The sequence below is a fragment of the Triturus cristatus genome, chromosome 7 (assembly GCF_964204655.1).
Source record: "Triturus cristatus chromosome 7, aTriCri1.1, whole genome shotgun sequence".
Lineage (NCBI taxonomy): Eukaryota > Metazoa > Chordata > Amphibia > Caudata > Salamandridae > Triturus > Triturus cristatus.
This window is the reverse complement of record NC_140590.1, coordinates 1,558,768,182-1,558,785,387: the sequence shown is the minus strand read 5'-3', so window position 1 is coordinate 1,558,785,387 and position 17,206 is coordinate 1,558,768,182. Positions and strand designations below refer to the sequence as shown.

General features: G+C 45.5%; 1 protein-coding gene across 3 annotated transcripts in view; it reads left to right on the top strand.

Moving 5' to 3' along the window:
* SLC12A5 (solute carrier family 12 member 5) overlaps positions 1-17,206 on the top strand; it is a 1,098,594-nt gene that overhangs the window by 799,218 nt on the left and 282,170 nt on the right. For all 3 annotated transcript variants that reach the window (XM_085619360.1, XM_085619359.1, XM_085619361.1), the window contains exon 5: positions 3,020-3,074. In XM_085619360.1, the coding sequence (XP_085475486.1) occupies positions 3,020-3,074 (55 nt within the window). The remainder of the gene's footprint in view (positions 1-3,019; positions 3,075-17,206) is intronic.

Sequence of the window (17,206 nt, the reverse complement as noted above, 5' to 3'; positions counted from 1 at the left end):
ATGGCATGTGAGCATCTCTGTCCATGTCTGCATCTATCAAGAGCCACCTTCCTTGGTGTTTCAATTAAAATGCTTGATGTGGCCTCTAGCCTGTTTCTCCTTAAGATGTAACAAAAGTGCATCTGGGACTGGTTTCTGGGCCCTAAATCCACCAAGTGGGCCCACCGCCTTCCCTCTCTCCTAGACCAACGCCCCCCTACTTCCCAAAAAGAACAAGCCAGCTGCCCCACATATTTTTTTAACTGTATACCCACCACCGACCACCTGCAGAGAGGACAGTCATAGGCCCAAACTTCAAGTCTGTATGTATATATCTGTTTTTATATCGCACGAGCCCAGGTCGGCAGCCGCAGCCCGTGCAGGTAAGAGCGGTGGGCGGTGGGGACGGGTTGGGGAGGTGGATTCGACAGACGACCATGAGGGGAAATTAAATAAATAATTAATTTTCCCTCGGCGTAGTCTGTCAAAATCCCCCCCACCCCAACCCCCACCGGCCCCACCACTCTTACCTGCACGGGCCGTGGCTGAGGGTCAGACGGGCCTATAGGGCAATCAGTCAGTCCCCAAAGGGCTGGTCTGAGGTCAGTGTGTGTGCCGTCTTTTTGGCTGTCTTTGGGCCTGGCCTGTTTTTATGGTCTGGTAGGCTGGTTTTTCCAGTTGATTATCTGATATTTGAACAAACATTGCCGGCAGCAAGCTAAAATTCATGCACTCTTCCAAACCTTATACAGCGTATCTTTACAAGTTCAAAACTGTCCTAATTTGCAAGCATGGGCCACTTTTTCAGCTTCATAATTCACAAATGGGGACCACTTTTATTTTTGGTGCCCAGGTCTATTTTCTGTCCCAGTCTGACCCTGGCATGAGCCTAGCTCAGAAGTAATGGGGTGCTGTCCATTACTTGGGGGAATTAAATAGATCTTGATGGTGTACATCAAGTGCAGATTACACAAATACAATTCATGCTTCTAGGCAAGGGGAGATTTTTTTTTGTTATTGTAGTTTTGTATATGGCACAGGCTCTACCTCAAGGTACTGCAGTGCTTTGCATGAGCACCAGTTACATTACACAAGGACACGTTCATTTTTGTGGTTTTTTTAGGCACAGGGAGATTTAGTGATTTACCCAGAATCACAGGATGCTGAGCCGACTTCGAGACTCAAACCTGGTTCCCCAGTTCCAAAGTGGCAGTTCTGACTGTTATGACACATCCTCTCCCCATGAAGTGATTTGGCCAGAAGATCTGATTTTGAATCAAGCGCTGAGGCCAGGATTCGAACTCCCCAGGTTCCAAAGCCGCCAGTTCTAGCTGCGAGGCACTTTACCTCCCATGTGTGTTTTTTACACCCACACAAGTTTGTAGACAATTACACAATACATATGTCATGTCCACTTTCACTATGCCCATCCTAGACCTCCTATGTGGGCAGCACCTTAGAAAACTTCTGACCACCACTTGCCCAATGCCATCTCGCTGCCAGTCGCCACCCAGACTCCTTCTGTGCCTCAAACTGCCCTCAGACCAATGCTACATGGTAAGAAGCACTTTGCAAAGAACTCCAACAAAATAAAATAAAAACTTAAATGAATGGGAATCATATTTGTTCAGGTCTGCCCCACCAGAATTTACCTCTTTGCTACTCTTAAAATCCTCCCTTTTTCTTGATAACAATTATTTCTTATGCTCAAGCACTTGTCATGCCATGATCATTCAGGGTCTTGAAGGGGCACAAAATGGCTACACCTGATCCTTAGATAGACATTATTGCATCTTGGCAGATGTGTGTAACACTTTTTGTTTCTGTGGTCAGTGCAATATTTACACATCGTTTTAGCTTTCCTTTTTTTGTGTTGAAATTGTTTATTAGCATTTACTAAATATAATACAGTAGAGACAATATACAGAAATATGTAATTCAATAACGTGAATTACATTGGAATTAATGTATAAATGATTAAATATATGAATTACAGAAGGGTGGAGATATTATCTGACTAGAATACAAGTGATACATTAATAAGATGCAAGAAGGAGAAAACTAGTTTGCCTTTTTACAATGCTTGCAGAGCAGTGGGGCCACGCTCCTTCGCCTTAGTGGAGGAGCCGCCCCCCCCCCCCACTTCATGAATATTGATGAGATAGGACACAAATAGAGACTCACTTTGATCGGTGGCCATTACCGGGGTGGTAGCCTGCTTGGGCCAGCAAACCACCAAATCTGTGCCTTTCATTAAAGTATTGTTTTTCAAAAGCAGTCTTTTTTTCCATAAAGGAACAAGGGCTGCGTTTAAAAACAGAATGTGGACTTTTTTTTTTTAACAGTTTGTTAGATAATAGGCAGTGATCCAATACTTTAACAAACTTTTTTTAAACTTTCATAAAGGGAAAGAGGTCTCTGGGGACCCTTTCTCTTTCAGAAATCTATTGCCACCCCAAATTGTAGGTCAATAATTCTTTAACGTTTTGTAGCTGGATTTCAGTCACAAAACATTGATGCATGTCATACCAATTTGGTATTTTCTCAAAATGCTTAGAACATGCTCCTTTCAAATGCCAAATCAATATGCGGCTACAATCCTATTTTAGGAGTCGTTAAAATTTTACTGGCTCCTTAAATGGGATTCGTACATTAGAAAAAACTATTTTGCCGCCGCAAATGCCGCCTTGTACTTTTTGTGACCTTAAAAATGCTTTGTACATCTGGTCCATGGAATTTTAAATATTGTACTGCAAAAATGTCATACCCAAAGTAGCGAGTTCCTCTATATCATGGCCAAAGACTATTCTAGAACAAGATCCTGCGTACTGATTATAACAGCGACATACCCCTTGCACCGTGATATTGCCTGGAAATCGGTAACCAGTCCTATATCATCTGTCACTTATATGAGCCGATAGTCACCGCTCGCTGCCACATTCCCTCTATCTGCGTCACCAATACAGAGGGTAGATGAGCAGGAGCCTTTGAAGGTCTGTGTACCACAGTTTGCAATCTAACTCCTGTCTCTTCTCTCTAGACCATGCTGACTGCCATCTCAATGAGTGCCATAGCTACCAATGGAGTTGTGCCAGGTAAGAGGCCTTTTCCACTTCAAATATGGTTTTAGTAGGGTCAAGCATTGTACTATGGGGCAATAATCAGCCGCAACCCGTGCAGATGAGAGCGGTGGGGTGGTGGGGCCGGGTTGGGGGGGGATTCGGCGAACGACCACGAGGGAAAATTAAATAAATAATTAATTTGCCCTCCTCATCATCTGTCTAAATCCCCCCCACCCGGCCCCACTGCCCACAGCTCTTACCTGCACGGGTCGCGACTGGCAATTATGTAACCACAGATTACTTTGTTGTGCATGTAAGCACAGGAGCACATTGTTTCTTCTGATATTTAGAGTGTATGAATTTGTGTAAACATACAGGGTTTCACTCAACAGACAACAAGCCTATATTTGCTCCCTTGATTCAATACATGGGGTGCTGTTTTATTCTATGTATTTTAGTTATATTTTAGAACTGGTCTTCAGCTTTGGTTTTACCTAAACAATTAAAACATAGAAGCTTGGCACATACATCATCAGACAGATGTATGCTTACATCTAAATTCCTGTATATTTGTGAATTGCATTTAAATGTACGTGAATTAGTACTACAAGAGTACTACTACGCATACACCTAAAGTTTTTTTGAATTGGACCTATTGTAGAGTCTCTTTCTTTCACCCTTCTACAAACACCTTCTTGCGTCTTTCTTTCTGTCTCCCTCCCTACTATTCTGTGTTGCATCATTTTGCCTTTAATTCATCTGATATCTGCTTTGCTGTGTCTACTATCCTCATTCTTTCTCACCCTTGTGCAAACTAAAATGGGTCTTTCGTTCTCCTTTTTGTATATTCGCTCTAGTGTATACTGCGTGGTCTCCTTTTCATTCGTCTTTTTCTGTATTTTAATCTTTTATACGTTTAAAAAAATCTATTTTTGTATCTTAATGATTGTAATGGTCATTAGGGTTAAATTTCAAATGTAAAAAAGATACACTTTCTTGGGCTCTCTTGTACAGATTGTGTTGTTTTTTTTCTTGTTTTCTCGCTTTTGTGTTTACTTTGTTTTGTATCTTTCTCCTATCTTTCGCTCTCTTGCATACACGTAGGGCCTTATGTACTGGGATCCACTCTCACACCAACTGGTTTGTGAAAAGCCATGCAATTTTCAATGCTACCCATGTACAATTAAGTTGCATCGCAAATTGCACATTCAGAGGAGTCACAAAATCACCTGCTAATAGAAAATAAATTAGGCATGCTTCAATGTATGACCCCTTCAAAAGGGCTAAATGCAGGGATGGTGGCTCACAAGGGACAGCAGACCACCATTCTAGAATTTGCCTTTTCCAAACAGGATTTTTTTTCTTTAAAGCGACATTGGGTGGAGCAGATAGTTGTACCCTAGACAACTGCCTACCCCGCCTTTTCCGAGGTCGCACTACTGGATTCCCAAACAAAGGAGAAGTCCTTTCAGGAGAACAGCTTCTCCTGTGTGAACCAGATTTTATCCCTTTTAAGGCACTGGTTAATTTGTAATGGTGGTTTGCCACAACTGCAGTTGCAAACTGTTGACACATACCACTGCAAATCGCAATTAGGAATAGTATGCCCCATTCGCATCCCTTGCAAAACCCCTTTTACGAGTCATAGAGGGTTTTCTGGCTAACAAAAAGGGAGTTAGCATATGGGCGAACACCATTTTGAGGTTGCACACCCTGTGATTTTGTGCGTCACAGGATTTGCAACCTCCAAATTGTTTAGTACATCTTGGTAGTGATCTCTTTCATCCTCTCTTTCACTATCCCTCACTCCCTTTCTCTAGTTGCTCTCCTTCTTGGTTTGCTTCTCTTGCTTTGCTCTCTCTGGCTTGTGCTGTTCACTGTTTCTCCCTTTTTCGATCTCTTTCATGTACTGTTGGTCCCTGTGCCCAGAACTCGCCCCCACTCCCCTGCACCTTCTCCCATTGGTCTCTTTCCTCCTCTGTCCCCTCTTTTGTCTGGTGTTATGAAGTCTTAACTTTATTCCAAGGGTTTGCTCTAAACGTTGACTCCTCTATACTAATCTCATTATGGTTGGCTGTGATTGTTTACAGGGGGTAGTAATTAGCAACATGGTAATGAGCATTGCTGTTGAGTTAATTGCTACTTTAATGTCCCCTATAAGCGAGAAGGGGCATTTGAACTTCCTGTTTCCCTGGTGAGTGGGAGAGCTCCCTCCCTGAGAGAAAGATCTCAGATCTTCCAGTGCAAACCGCTGAGTTTGGCAGCATCACAGCTATAGACAGCTATTGCTGTGTCTGTGTGCTACGCCTGTGTTTCCACGTGCAAGCACTGTCAACTGTCCAGCCATGCCTCCAATTTAACAACCAGGAATCACTCCAGTGTCATTGAAATGTCATCTATATATTGCTTCATACCCCTGATAAAGCGCTATGGGTGGGTAGCATGGTATGTGGGAGCTCTTATGTGCAAGAGTCTGTGCATATCACTTGGTCTATGTCTTTAGTGTTTTTATGTCATGCTTGTAGATTTCGGGGCAGATTTATGTGGGACTTGCGCCCCTTTTACGCCGCTGTTGCGTCACTTTTGTGACACAGCGGCGGCGTAAACCCTGCGCCATGTTGCGCCCCATTTACATCGTGACACATCTATGGAGATGCGTCACGGTGTAAAGCCCTGCGCCACGTGAAACCTGCGTCAGGTTTCACGTGGGCGTTTCGACACAGGGCGGGGCGTTCCGTCGCAGGAACGCCCCTGAAAAGTGACTCAGTGAAATCTATGAGATTTTACTGAGTCACTTTCCCAACGCTGATGCGTCAAAACCCTGCACCTGCTTGAAGCAGGCGTAAGGCTTGACGCACCATGTTAGGGATAGGGTAGGTTGGAACAGTGCTGGAGTTGCGTCACGCTTGCGACGCAACTTCAGCACTGCGCCAACCTTACGCCGGCAGATTCGTCACGTATCTGCTTGTCCTTGCGCCACGATGCACCGCATTGTAAATGCGGCGCATCTGCGGTGGCGCAAGGGCAAACTTGCGTGACGCATCTTCCCTGGCGCATCCATGCTGATTTGCAGGGATGCGCCAGGGAACATAAATCTGCCCCTAAATGTATGTTCTTTTGGTCACTGCCCCATGGAATGGATAAAAGTCAAAAGGAGTGAAAGACAAATGCTTCATCACTCAATATTAGTGTATGGATGTATAGGAAGTGTGTGAGTGCAATGTGACCTATACGGTAAGTGCTTTGCTATCAGCATGCATGGAAGACACTGCTAATATTATCTTGCAGAAAAAGTACAGTTGAATGTAAACATGGCGTAGGATGGAGAAGAACTACCTGATATCAGAGGACCATGCCTGGCACATGGGACCCGGAGAAGAGGCCAGAAAATTAAGCAGCGTTGAGGAGAGGTTAGAAAGGCTGAAAAGAAGACGTAGGGTGGAGAGGGCCGCTGCCTGGGATTAGGACTGTGGTGCCTAGCTTAACCCCAGGATGGCCAAATCCAGAAAATATCTGGTAGATGGGGTCATCAGTCTCAATTCCCCAAAATCAGTCATTTTTAGATGACAGCAATTTCTTGATAAAAGAAATGGGTTTGGCAAACCATTCCAAAGGGTACATGCTAGTGGCAGGATAGATCACCCCACAGCCCCTTCCTCTAATCCAGGGCAGCAAAGGCAGATTTATATCATTGGTTCTTGAAAACTGCATTGGGTGGTACATGCGATGTCTGTGTTGCAAATAGCTCGGTGCACCACTGTACCCTATGCTGAGTACCAGCGATGGAGCTTTCAATGGTAACTCTGTTCTTTCTCTGTTCAAATGGTTGCGGCCTTGCCGTGGAATTTACGAGGACTTGCACTTTACGCACATTAGCTTTTGAAATACCAACTTGAAGAAAATGACATGAATCTGTTTTGGAACCAGTAATGACCTGGCAGTCTTAGGGCGCTCTTCCCCCGCCTGTAGGTAGCTCGTTCTTCTATTTGATCATTTGAAGGCAACACCGTTGTATTGACCTGAATATCCACAGACAGGCGGAAATCAAAAGTTGATTCTATTGTGTTATCCTTTTCTTTGATTTCAACTTGGATCCATTCCAGACTCTCTTGATTTTGACACTAGATCAATGTATACAAAGTTTATCTAAATGAAATAATTTATGCAGTCACTGATTAATTTGGAAGGTTGACAGAGATCTGGTGCACTAAAACTTTTGTTGGTCTTTCCTGGCTTAGGAAATGCTGATGACAAGACAGGGATACAATTTCAGACCCCATGGGCTTATGTGTCAACTCTACCCAGACAGCTTTTCTGAATGAGGGGCTTCAGGAATTTAAGCAGGATGAAGCAGGGTGCAGAGAAAGGTGTGCACTCACTGTAGATTGAGTGATTCGTGTAGTAAATAAGGAGTTAAGGAGATATTGCACGACAAAGATATTGACAGAAAGTTAGAGTATTACCTCGACACTTCGATTGTTTTACCTTCCAAATGATGACTTCTAGAGTTTGACTTCTAAAATCATATTCAAATATTTGACACGAAAACGTTTAACATCAAGAAAAGTACTTTAGGAAAGGGTCAGAAAAAAGAAACAGTGAGAGGAAAGTGTGTAAGGTAGAGGATACAAATAGTATAGAGGTTTCACTCGTAACGATAAAATGGAGAAAGAACAAAAATGACAGACAATAGGAATATGAGGGTTAACCAAATTTTTAAAAACAAGCATTTGCTAAAAACTGAAAGTGCCTCTTCTGGCACAGGTGAGTTTGGACACTCATTTCCTCATCATGCATGTATTCTTCGATACATCTTTGCACTAATATATACTTTCATTCACCCGTGAAAAATACTTTATTTGATTGATTAAAAAAAAAAAACTATAATCATAAAAGTAGAACATACACACCACACATACACAAAAAAAAGATAATTAAAATGGCCAAGAATTATATGAAAGTCCAAATTTTAAAAATATATAGCGGCAGAATGTTAATGATGTGGCAAAGAAATAAGTGTTACTGTCAGAGACTAAGATGGGAGCCACTGACCCACTGTTGCATTCAGCCATCCAACGCACACAGACTCAACATGCACACGCAAGATGAATTAAAAGTCTAAAAGTAGAAAAATGAAACAAGAGGCCAGCAGATAAGCTTGGCATGCGTGTAAAAAGTAAAAAGAATAAACATGGCGGCGGTTAACCATCTTGGAATGGTATTGTTCATTGTGTATTGTTCTTTTAAATTCCCAGCAAGATATCCATCTATAAAAGCTGCATGTCATCTATTTCATAATGGTAAATCTATTATACACTATAGACAATATCATTTCAAAGTGGACTTGAGAGCTAGAAGTAGTGGCTATGGGGGATGGGTCACTTTGCAAACTAAACAGCGTCTCAGTGGCCCGCTGTGGGGAAATGCCGGATGCTCTAAATAAATAAGCAGATAAAAGGAGAAGGAAAGAAATTAAAGGGGCTGGCTTAAAAGGAAAAATAAACAAGCATTGGCATAGCCAATAGGTCTCGCCTTTGGGACCTTATAAGTGTTTAGCCATGTAACAGTTGCATAACTAAATACTTATAAGGTCCCAAAAGCAAGACCTATTGGCTATGCAAAGCGGCCGTGAAAGTGTAAGTGATCGCGATCACGATCGCACATCAAAGCGGCCACGAAAGTGAAAGTAATCGTAGTAAGGCGCGCGCGCCCGCGCACATGCACTGTAGCTCTAGGCTGGCCTGGTAGCACTTTTTGGAGCCCTCTCAATAAGTCTCGCCAGACCAGCGCATGCGCTGGGTCAGGCGAGACCTAAAAACTAGAGAAGTGGCCCACCATTCCTAACACAAAAGTGCAATCATTTTGAAGAGAGTGTGCACATGTGATCTGGTGAAATATTGTTACTCACAGGGCAATAGGGCCAATGGTTGATGCAAACTGATCTATTGCCTAATATATTTTCTGTCATGGGCAGAAGGAGAATATAAAAGTGATGCGACTGGAATGTTCGTTGGATGGTAGTTGTTGGGAATGTTCTATGCATAGTAGTTGGATGTGCACCCTTCCCCCGAGTTACCTAATTGCGAGCAAGTTAATATGGTTTCCTGACTGTCTTTTTGCTCCAGCACCTATAAAATCCTGGATGTTTGCTAAGGCTTACGACGGAAGTTTAATCTAAGAACTCGTGCCCTCACCAATTACCTCCAACATTACATTGCTCATTACATGTTCTATGACACCATTGATAGCATCACTGCGACATCTGTAATGACATCATTGATGAAAAGGGTACGAAGTTCCTTTTAGTGGTTTATTAGCCACTAAATGTGTCCTCTAGGTGGTAAGGAGGTGGGGAATACCTCCTTTCGGAACTGGGACCCTCACACGCCCAGCAAGCCAGGTGTCATGCTTCATCATATGGGTCTGCTCCTCGTCGGGCCGGCGCTGCAATGCTCAACGGGCACCCATAAAGGGGCTCTTTTTCGGAGATCTTTTGTTCCTCGCCGTATCGGTGCAGTGGGTGCGAGGGGCCTAGGAATGTGTAGATGTAGGATGTGAATGTAAAACAGGTAAGGGAACCCTTTGTGATACATTTTATTCTGTTAGGGTCCCATCCTGGTTAAAAGGATTAGAGGGGGGTGACTGTTTTGTTATAAGGTGACAAAAATTTCTCTCTGGGGCTTGTCAGAAAAAGCTTTTCTTTTAAAAAATTTTGGCCCACAAAATGCAGTCATAAAAACAACCACAAGAAGAGCATAGAGCTCCAGCTAGGAGTGCGTTAAAATGATGGTAAGCTCTTCTGGGGTTATGGATTTAATGATCCAGGAGACTTATTTTTATTTTTTTAATGTTACTGGAGTGCTGCTGTGCTTTTTGCAGCCCCAAAAGCATTAAGAAAGTAGCTGGTGGTGCCTCTGTCCCCTCAAGGGGCACCACCAGGATGAAACAAATGTAAATAAAAAGCTGTTGCAGAAAATTATAGGATGATCAATGCCGGAGCAGTGAATGATAAATAAGCAGCTTTTGCCGCTCATATATTATCCCTTTGTACACTTTTCGAAGTATTTTTGGGTGTCCTGGTGCCCATCCAGGACACCTACATCTTTAATTTTAGTTTTGGAGCCGTAGGGGGAACAACTGTTCACCCGCAGCCCCACCGGCTCCCTGCAAGCCTCTCGATGGCCTGCAAAGGAGTCAGCAATATGTTTTTTTATATATTGAACAAGGGGGGTGCCCTGGTACCCATCCAAGGTACCCAACAGCATCTTTCATGTTGGAAAGTGGGGGAGACCCAGGGCATCAACCGGCTCCCCTGGCAGGATCTGTTTATTTTTCAACTTTTTGGGTGGGTCCTTCAGTGCCCTGGCAGGGCACCCACAATCCTGCCTTTGTTGGGGGTTGCGAAGAGAGCCCAGTGCCTCTTTAGCCCCAACCAACTTACCTGCCTGCACCATACTGGATGCTGTTGGAAGCTAGCAGTGTTCCTTTGCTCCTTGCTGGGCATGAGTAGCATTTTTTAACTGCTTCTACCTGACAGGAGCAAACTTCTGTCACCTGCCTTGTTCCCTGCCGAGAAGAGTGCATGCAGGGTATGTCCGCACCCTGCCAGACAGGAATCTACAATGTACTGCGAGATGCAGTCCCAGCTCAGAAAGTATGCTCCTAGGGGATGGGGTCCCCTGAGCCTCTGAGAGGGTTGGGTAGGGAGGCAACACCCCCCCCCCCTCCTCTATATTGAAAATGGCCCCCAGGAACGGGTCTACTGGGGCCTCACAGAGGCTCGAGGAGGGATCCGCATGCCATCCCCTCATAAACTGATTTCACCACCCCCCCTGGGACCTGGTCCATTCCAGGCCAGACCCCGTGCCCAACCGTCATGCCGTGCATATGCCGAAGGCTGTACGAGGAGGGCAGTTGGCTGCCCACGTTGGTTCAAGTGCAGGGCGTGGTTGCAGGCCCAGCCCTGTACCCAACTCTATGCCAAAGCCATGCACGTTGGGGGTTGGCACCCCGCAGCGGGATGGGTATAATAGCACTTGTTTAAAAAAAACTAGAAATTCCCTGAAAAAAACGAAAGTTGAAGTGATGTTAGAGTTAGGTGTGGTAATAATATCTTAATTTAACAAAAAAAACCTCAGAAATTCACTGAAAAAAAATTAGAATAAAGGTATAGTTAGGTTAAAATGTCAGTTAAACTTGTTGATTAATCTTCACGCTGATAATTTTGCTCAGATTAGGTGGGGTAATCAGGGGCAGAAAACAGCATGTATACCTGTAAATAGAGGGGTACGCCAGGGATGTGTCCTTGCTCCCACTTTGTTCTCTTTGTATGTTAACGGTGTGGTTGAGCATTTGCTTCAATGTCCTGCAGATGCACCATCCCTGGCAGGCAGAAAAATACCTACCCTTCTATTTGCAGATGATACCCTCCTGATTTCTAAGACTCCGGCTGGTTTGCAGAGCTTATTAGCTAACTTCAAGTCTTTCTGTGACACCAGAGGCCTGGTAATTAACACTGCAAAGACCAAGTATCTGGTTCTAAACCCCCCAAAAAAATTGGCCAAACCACCGACTCTTAATGGTGTTGCCCTCGAGAGAGTCTCAGAGTTCGACTACCTTGGTATTCGGCTCTGCGACTCCATGAGCTGGAAATGCCATCACCAAAAGATGTTGTTGACCCATAAGAGGGTGGTGGGTGCCCTGCTCAAGGAACATTGTGCCTCATCCCTGAAACCCATCGCCCCCGTTTTAGACATCTATAAGGCTAGGGGTGTTAGTGCTGCTCTTTATGGGGCTGAACTTTGGGGGGTTCATAAGGTGGACCATCTGTCCCGCTCCGAAACTAAATTTCTTAAAGATCTAATGGGGCTCCCTTATAGTACCCCAAACCTCCCACTGTTTCTAGATATGGGCATTCGGCCATTTAGCGATCAGGCCAGGCTTCGCCCTCTTCTTTTATGGGCGAGAATTTGGAGCACTCCCGAACTTTCCAGTTACGCGGACGGTCTAACCGATGTGTTGGGATCACCTGCTTGGCCCAAGATCTCTTGGTTGAGGGAAGTCAAGCGTCTTCTCTTCAGCCTTGGTCTTGGCGAATATTGGAACAATAGATCCGCCCCCCCTAAGATAGAGTTGAAAAGGATTTATTGGAACTGGATAGCTGGCACTAGAAGTAGTAACGCCAATCTGTGTAGGTCCACTATGGATTTTCTCCTGATTAAGGAAGTGCACTTCTGTGAACCTTACCTAGACGTTATTTCAAATCGTAAGGATAGGGCACTCTACTTTCAATTTAGAGTAGGTGTACTCCCCGTAGGAGAACTGACTTCCAGGTGGAAGGTTCATCTCAGACAACCGCTTTTTGCCCTTTCTGTGAAAAAAGGCCCGAATCTGTCCCCCATCTTCTGTTCGAATGCCCGGCCTATGCAGCCCCCCGGAGAAGATGGTTAAAGCCTCTTTGTAGAGAACTTGGAACTAGATACTACTTAGAGGCCTTGCGCATATTAAAAAATGATCCACGGCCCCTCTTTGTTTGTGGCCTAGCAAAGTTCCTAGGTTGGGCTTGGCGCATCAGATCATATAGGCTTTCGTATCTTGTTTAATTTGTTATTTTATCTAAATGTACTGATTTTTACTTAATTTATTGGCACCAGTAGCAGTTCTGAAATGTTTGCTTAACTCTCTATGCACTGGTTCCTTTTTACTATTTTATTGTGTATTATTGTATTCTTGCTTTTTAAGATATATTTATATCGAAATAAAGCCTTCTTGACTGACTGTGAGAAAGTGCCATCTTTCTTGCATGGTATGCCCCCACTTTTTGCTAAATTGCTGAATGTACTTCGATTGAGTGTACCCTGGGTTCCTGCCAATCAGGTGCCCAGGGCCTATGTTCCTTCCTTAAACCACCCAAACTCCAAATTGGCAAACCCTAGCCACATGTCAGCCCCTAGTAAATGGTACCTAGGTACCCAGGGCCCTGTGGCCAGGGAAGGCCTCTAAGGGCTGCAGCACTCATTGTGCCACCCTCAGAGGCCCTGCACCCTTACACACACACTGCCCTTGCAGGCTGAGTGTCTGGGTGCAGGACAAAACAAAGAGTCAACATGGCACACATCCCTGTGTACCATGCCCATCACCTACACTGCCAAGGCATATGTCAGCCACCCCTCTAGCTGGGTGCATTACGCCTATGGTGTGGGCACAGGAGCAGGAGCCCTGTGCCCCTACAGTACCCGGGTCCATTCCTGGGCATTGTAAGTGCAGTGCTGTCATTTAAGAGTACATGGTGCTGAGAGCTTGTCAAACACGAGCTCCACAGCACCATAGTGGCAACACTAAAGCCTGGGAAGTTTGGTATCAAACTTCTCAGCACATTGAACCCACACTGATGCCAGTGTAGGATTTAATGTACTAAGCACCCCAGAGGGCATCTTAGAGATGCCCCCTTACAGCTAACTTACAATCCACGTCTGCTCTGAGGCTGCCCAGGCTGCCACACAGCAGACACGTTACTGGACCCCTGGGTGGGAGAGCCCCTGCTCTCCCGGGCCTGCAACAATGCACATCCTGGGTGAGGTGAGAAATCTCCTCCCCCAGGATGAGCAAAGGGAAGCTTCAAAGGCAGGCCGCCATTTGGAGTTTCCCCAGGCCACTGCAACCCCCCACTCTGGCGGGAAGCTTGGCCGGAAACCCCATACAAGGACAGGGGATGTGCCAGCCTGCCCACCCCACCCCTCAGGTGGGGGAGGCGAGGTGAAGCACATCTCCGGGCTCTCGCCATCTTGAAGATGGGAGGCCCTACCCTATCAGGATTAGGCTACTGCCCCCCTCCCACAGGAGAGAGGCAGGATAGGGGGTGTACCCACCCCAGGTCAAGGACCCATTGGTCCCTGGCCTTCACCTACCTGTAACGCCCCTAAATCTAGTATTTAGGGGCACCCTGAACCTTCCTTCCTCAGATTCCAGATAGAAAACTACAAGAAGAGCAAGAAGAACAAGGACCTGCCCTGCAGCTGCTAAAAAGAGAAGAAGACACCAACTGCTTTGGCCCCAGCCCTACCGGCCTGTCGACTCTCGAACCTGCACCAGCGCGGCATCTCCCGTGGCCAGCAACCTCACCAACCCCGGAGGACCTGGCTACCTTTTGGCTCTAAGCCCCTGGGACTCCCATGAGTAGAGGCTCTACTCGAGAAACCTATTCCTAACTCCTGGCAGCAGCCCGGAACCGCGGACCCAACACACTCTGCACCAGCCAAGCCTGGCCAGTGCCGGAGTGGACAAAGACCCTGAGGACGGCCCCACGGCGACTGTGACCCCGAGTCCGGCACCCAAGGACCCCCCTCGACATCCCGGACGAAGCCTGCAGCCTCAGAACCGAGTGCCACCCCAACCGCGATCAACCAGAGGGTAAGATTCCCGACGTCAAAAGGCACCCCTTCACCCGGCGCCCTGCGGCCCCCTGTGCCCAATCCCGGGGTACCCACCTAACCTACAACTACCCAACTTACCCCTCGAAGTGGTGGTGGCACCGGAAACATCCTCGTCCCCGAGCCTGCAGCCTTTTTCCAAACCGGAACATTCCCATTGATTTCCATTGAGCGCCCGAAGGCTCAAAAGCACCCTGCACCCAGCCGCCCGAGTGGCCCTGGCAGTGCACTCTCTACACTAACTTACTTCCCCACTTGCCCTGAGTAAGTGACCAGGAGCCCAGCTCCCACAGCCGCGTGGCTTGCCAGACAGCAGCCACCAACCAAGGCCCCCCTATCCCTCATAGGATAACATTGGGCCTAACTCACTCTGCACCCGGCCGTCCTGAAACCGCTGAGGGTGAACCAACTGTACCTACCTGACACTGGGGGACCCCTGAGTCTATGCCCGGAATTTCAACTCTGCCAGTCGAGTACTTACCCTTAAACCGCTAACTTCATTTTCCTCATAGGGTAACATTGACTGGCTTTTTCTTCAAAAATCTTCTAAGTGTGAACTTTTCAAAACTGTAAAAATTCACCAAAAATCAGCCAAGTGACAAAAACGGATTTACTCACCTGTTCCTGGGTGAGCTCCCAGTGCTGGATCTTGGTGCCCAGCCCTGACCCTGAAAAGTACTCACAACTATACTTACCTCTAACTCATTTTTCTCCCATAGGAAACCATTGTCTTCTTTTCTGTGAAATTTCTTCTAAGTGTCTATTTTTGCAAATTTGAAATATTCTTTTAAAATCGTACCATTTCTGCAAACAAAATTACTTACCTGTTTTTGATAAGGACCCCAGTCCTGGGTCTAGGTACCCAGTCCTGGATTACTAAAGTAACGATAAAGTACTCTACCTGCAATTTGAATTTCTTGCCATAGAGATCCATTGAATGTTTTCTTTGAAATATTTTCTAAGTGCTAACTTTTGAAATAGCTAAATATTATTTAAAAATCATTACAGTTATTAAGTCGACTTTCATCACTTGCTTCTGAATACTGACCCAAGGCTGGATCTAGGAGCCAGACCTGGAATTCCAAAAGTAATCTGAAAAGTAATTTATTACAAATAACCTGAATTTACCATTGAGCTCAATGCATTGTTATGTTTAGGAAATAGGATTGTTTATTGCAACCAACTGTGACTGTTTACACAAATTTATTGCTTAAGACAAAAGTATTTATATTCAACCTCTCATTCTGAGAAAGTATATTTTTACCCCCTTTGTGGTTCTAAAAATAAAACAAGCATATATTTTATATATACAAACCATTGGCCTAGAGTTCAGTTATTGAGTGTGTGAAACCATTTGCTGACTGAGTGTGTACAATAAATGCTTTACACTGTCCTCTGGTACTGCCTTACTGCTCGACCAAGCTACCACTTTTGAGAGTAAGGTCATACCTAACTTTGACCTCTATCAGCCTCTGGGGGACTGTGGACTCTGTACACCCTGTACCTATTAGGGAACAGTATATACAGAGCCACTTTCTCACACTGACTGAGTTAAAACGTAACATTAAAACTCAAATAAACACTGAAAGTCACCAGGTACAGTTTACTGAGCTAATCAGCTACTGAGGCCTATTATATTAAGACTAATTTGTTAAAAACAAGCAATCATTTCAGCAGAATTACACACCTTCTGCCCAATCAAATCCTGTAGGAAATTGGATCAACATGTGGGCAGGGCCAACAACTCACACTCGATAGGACTTCTTAAAGTCCTTTCTGTACAACAGGCACTTCTGCCACCTACCCCCGACTAAGCCCCACCCTCAAAAAAACCTTTAAAACGAATAAAATCCAAGTTACACAGCACATTTGAAGCAAAATGAAGAGTTGAGATTGGAAGATGGAAATGTAAGCACAGAAAGGAGAACAAAAAGGGAGTGGCAAAGGCGGGAAAGGTCGGAGAGGATTGTAATAATGGAAGGTAGGAGGATGGAAGGGGAGGTTAGAAGGATCGTAGAAGAAAGTATGGGGAAAGAGTGGGAGACAGAGAGGAGGAGAGCTAAAGGGGAATCAAAGACAGGGAAGAAGAACTGATAGAGGAAGGAAAGAAAGAAGACTAAATGTGAGAAAGAAAGAAAAAAATGAAAAAGCAAATAAGAAATAAAATATACTAAAGTGTAAGGAAAGAGGGATAAAAAAGCTGCAAAGAAGAGGAAAGAAGAAGTCAAAAGTAGGAGAGATTAACTTGAGCAGAAGGAAACCACGGGGAAGAGGTCTGCAATATCTGAGGCACAAAGAAATTGGAAGAGGGAAGGAGTGGTGCAGCGAAGGATGTGATAGTGAGGGATGTGGGTGAAGAGAGAGGGAGTGAAGGAACAATCTACCGCTCCGTAAGCCCCCTTCCTCCTCCAGCCCTCAGTGCCTCTAAGCCGACGCGGAAGGAGGGGGAGGGCATGTGTAATTAATGTTATTTATCACGGTGTCAGGGCGAGCGATGCTTATTGATCTCCGCCTGGCTTTGGGAATCCACCAGAGGAAGGCAAGGACCCGCGCGCTGCCCCCTGGGACGGGAACAATATGAATGCCTGCGCAGGAGCCTGGCAGCTGCTTGCGCGCGCCTCCCCTCAGCTGCAAGGCCTGGACCTCCCTCCCAGGGGCAGCGGCATGTGCCGCTTGCAGCTTCCCGCAGTGTGAGGCGAAATACCCCACGTTCACCTGTGCCTGTTCTTTCAGCTT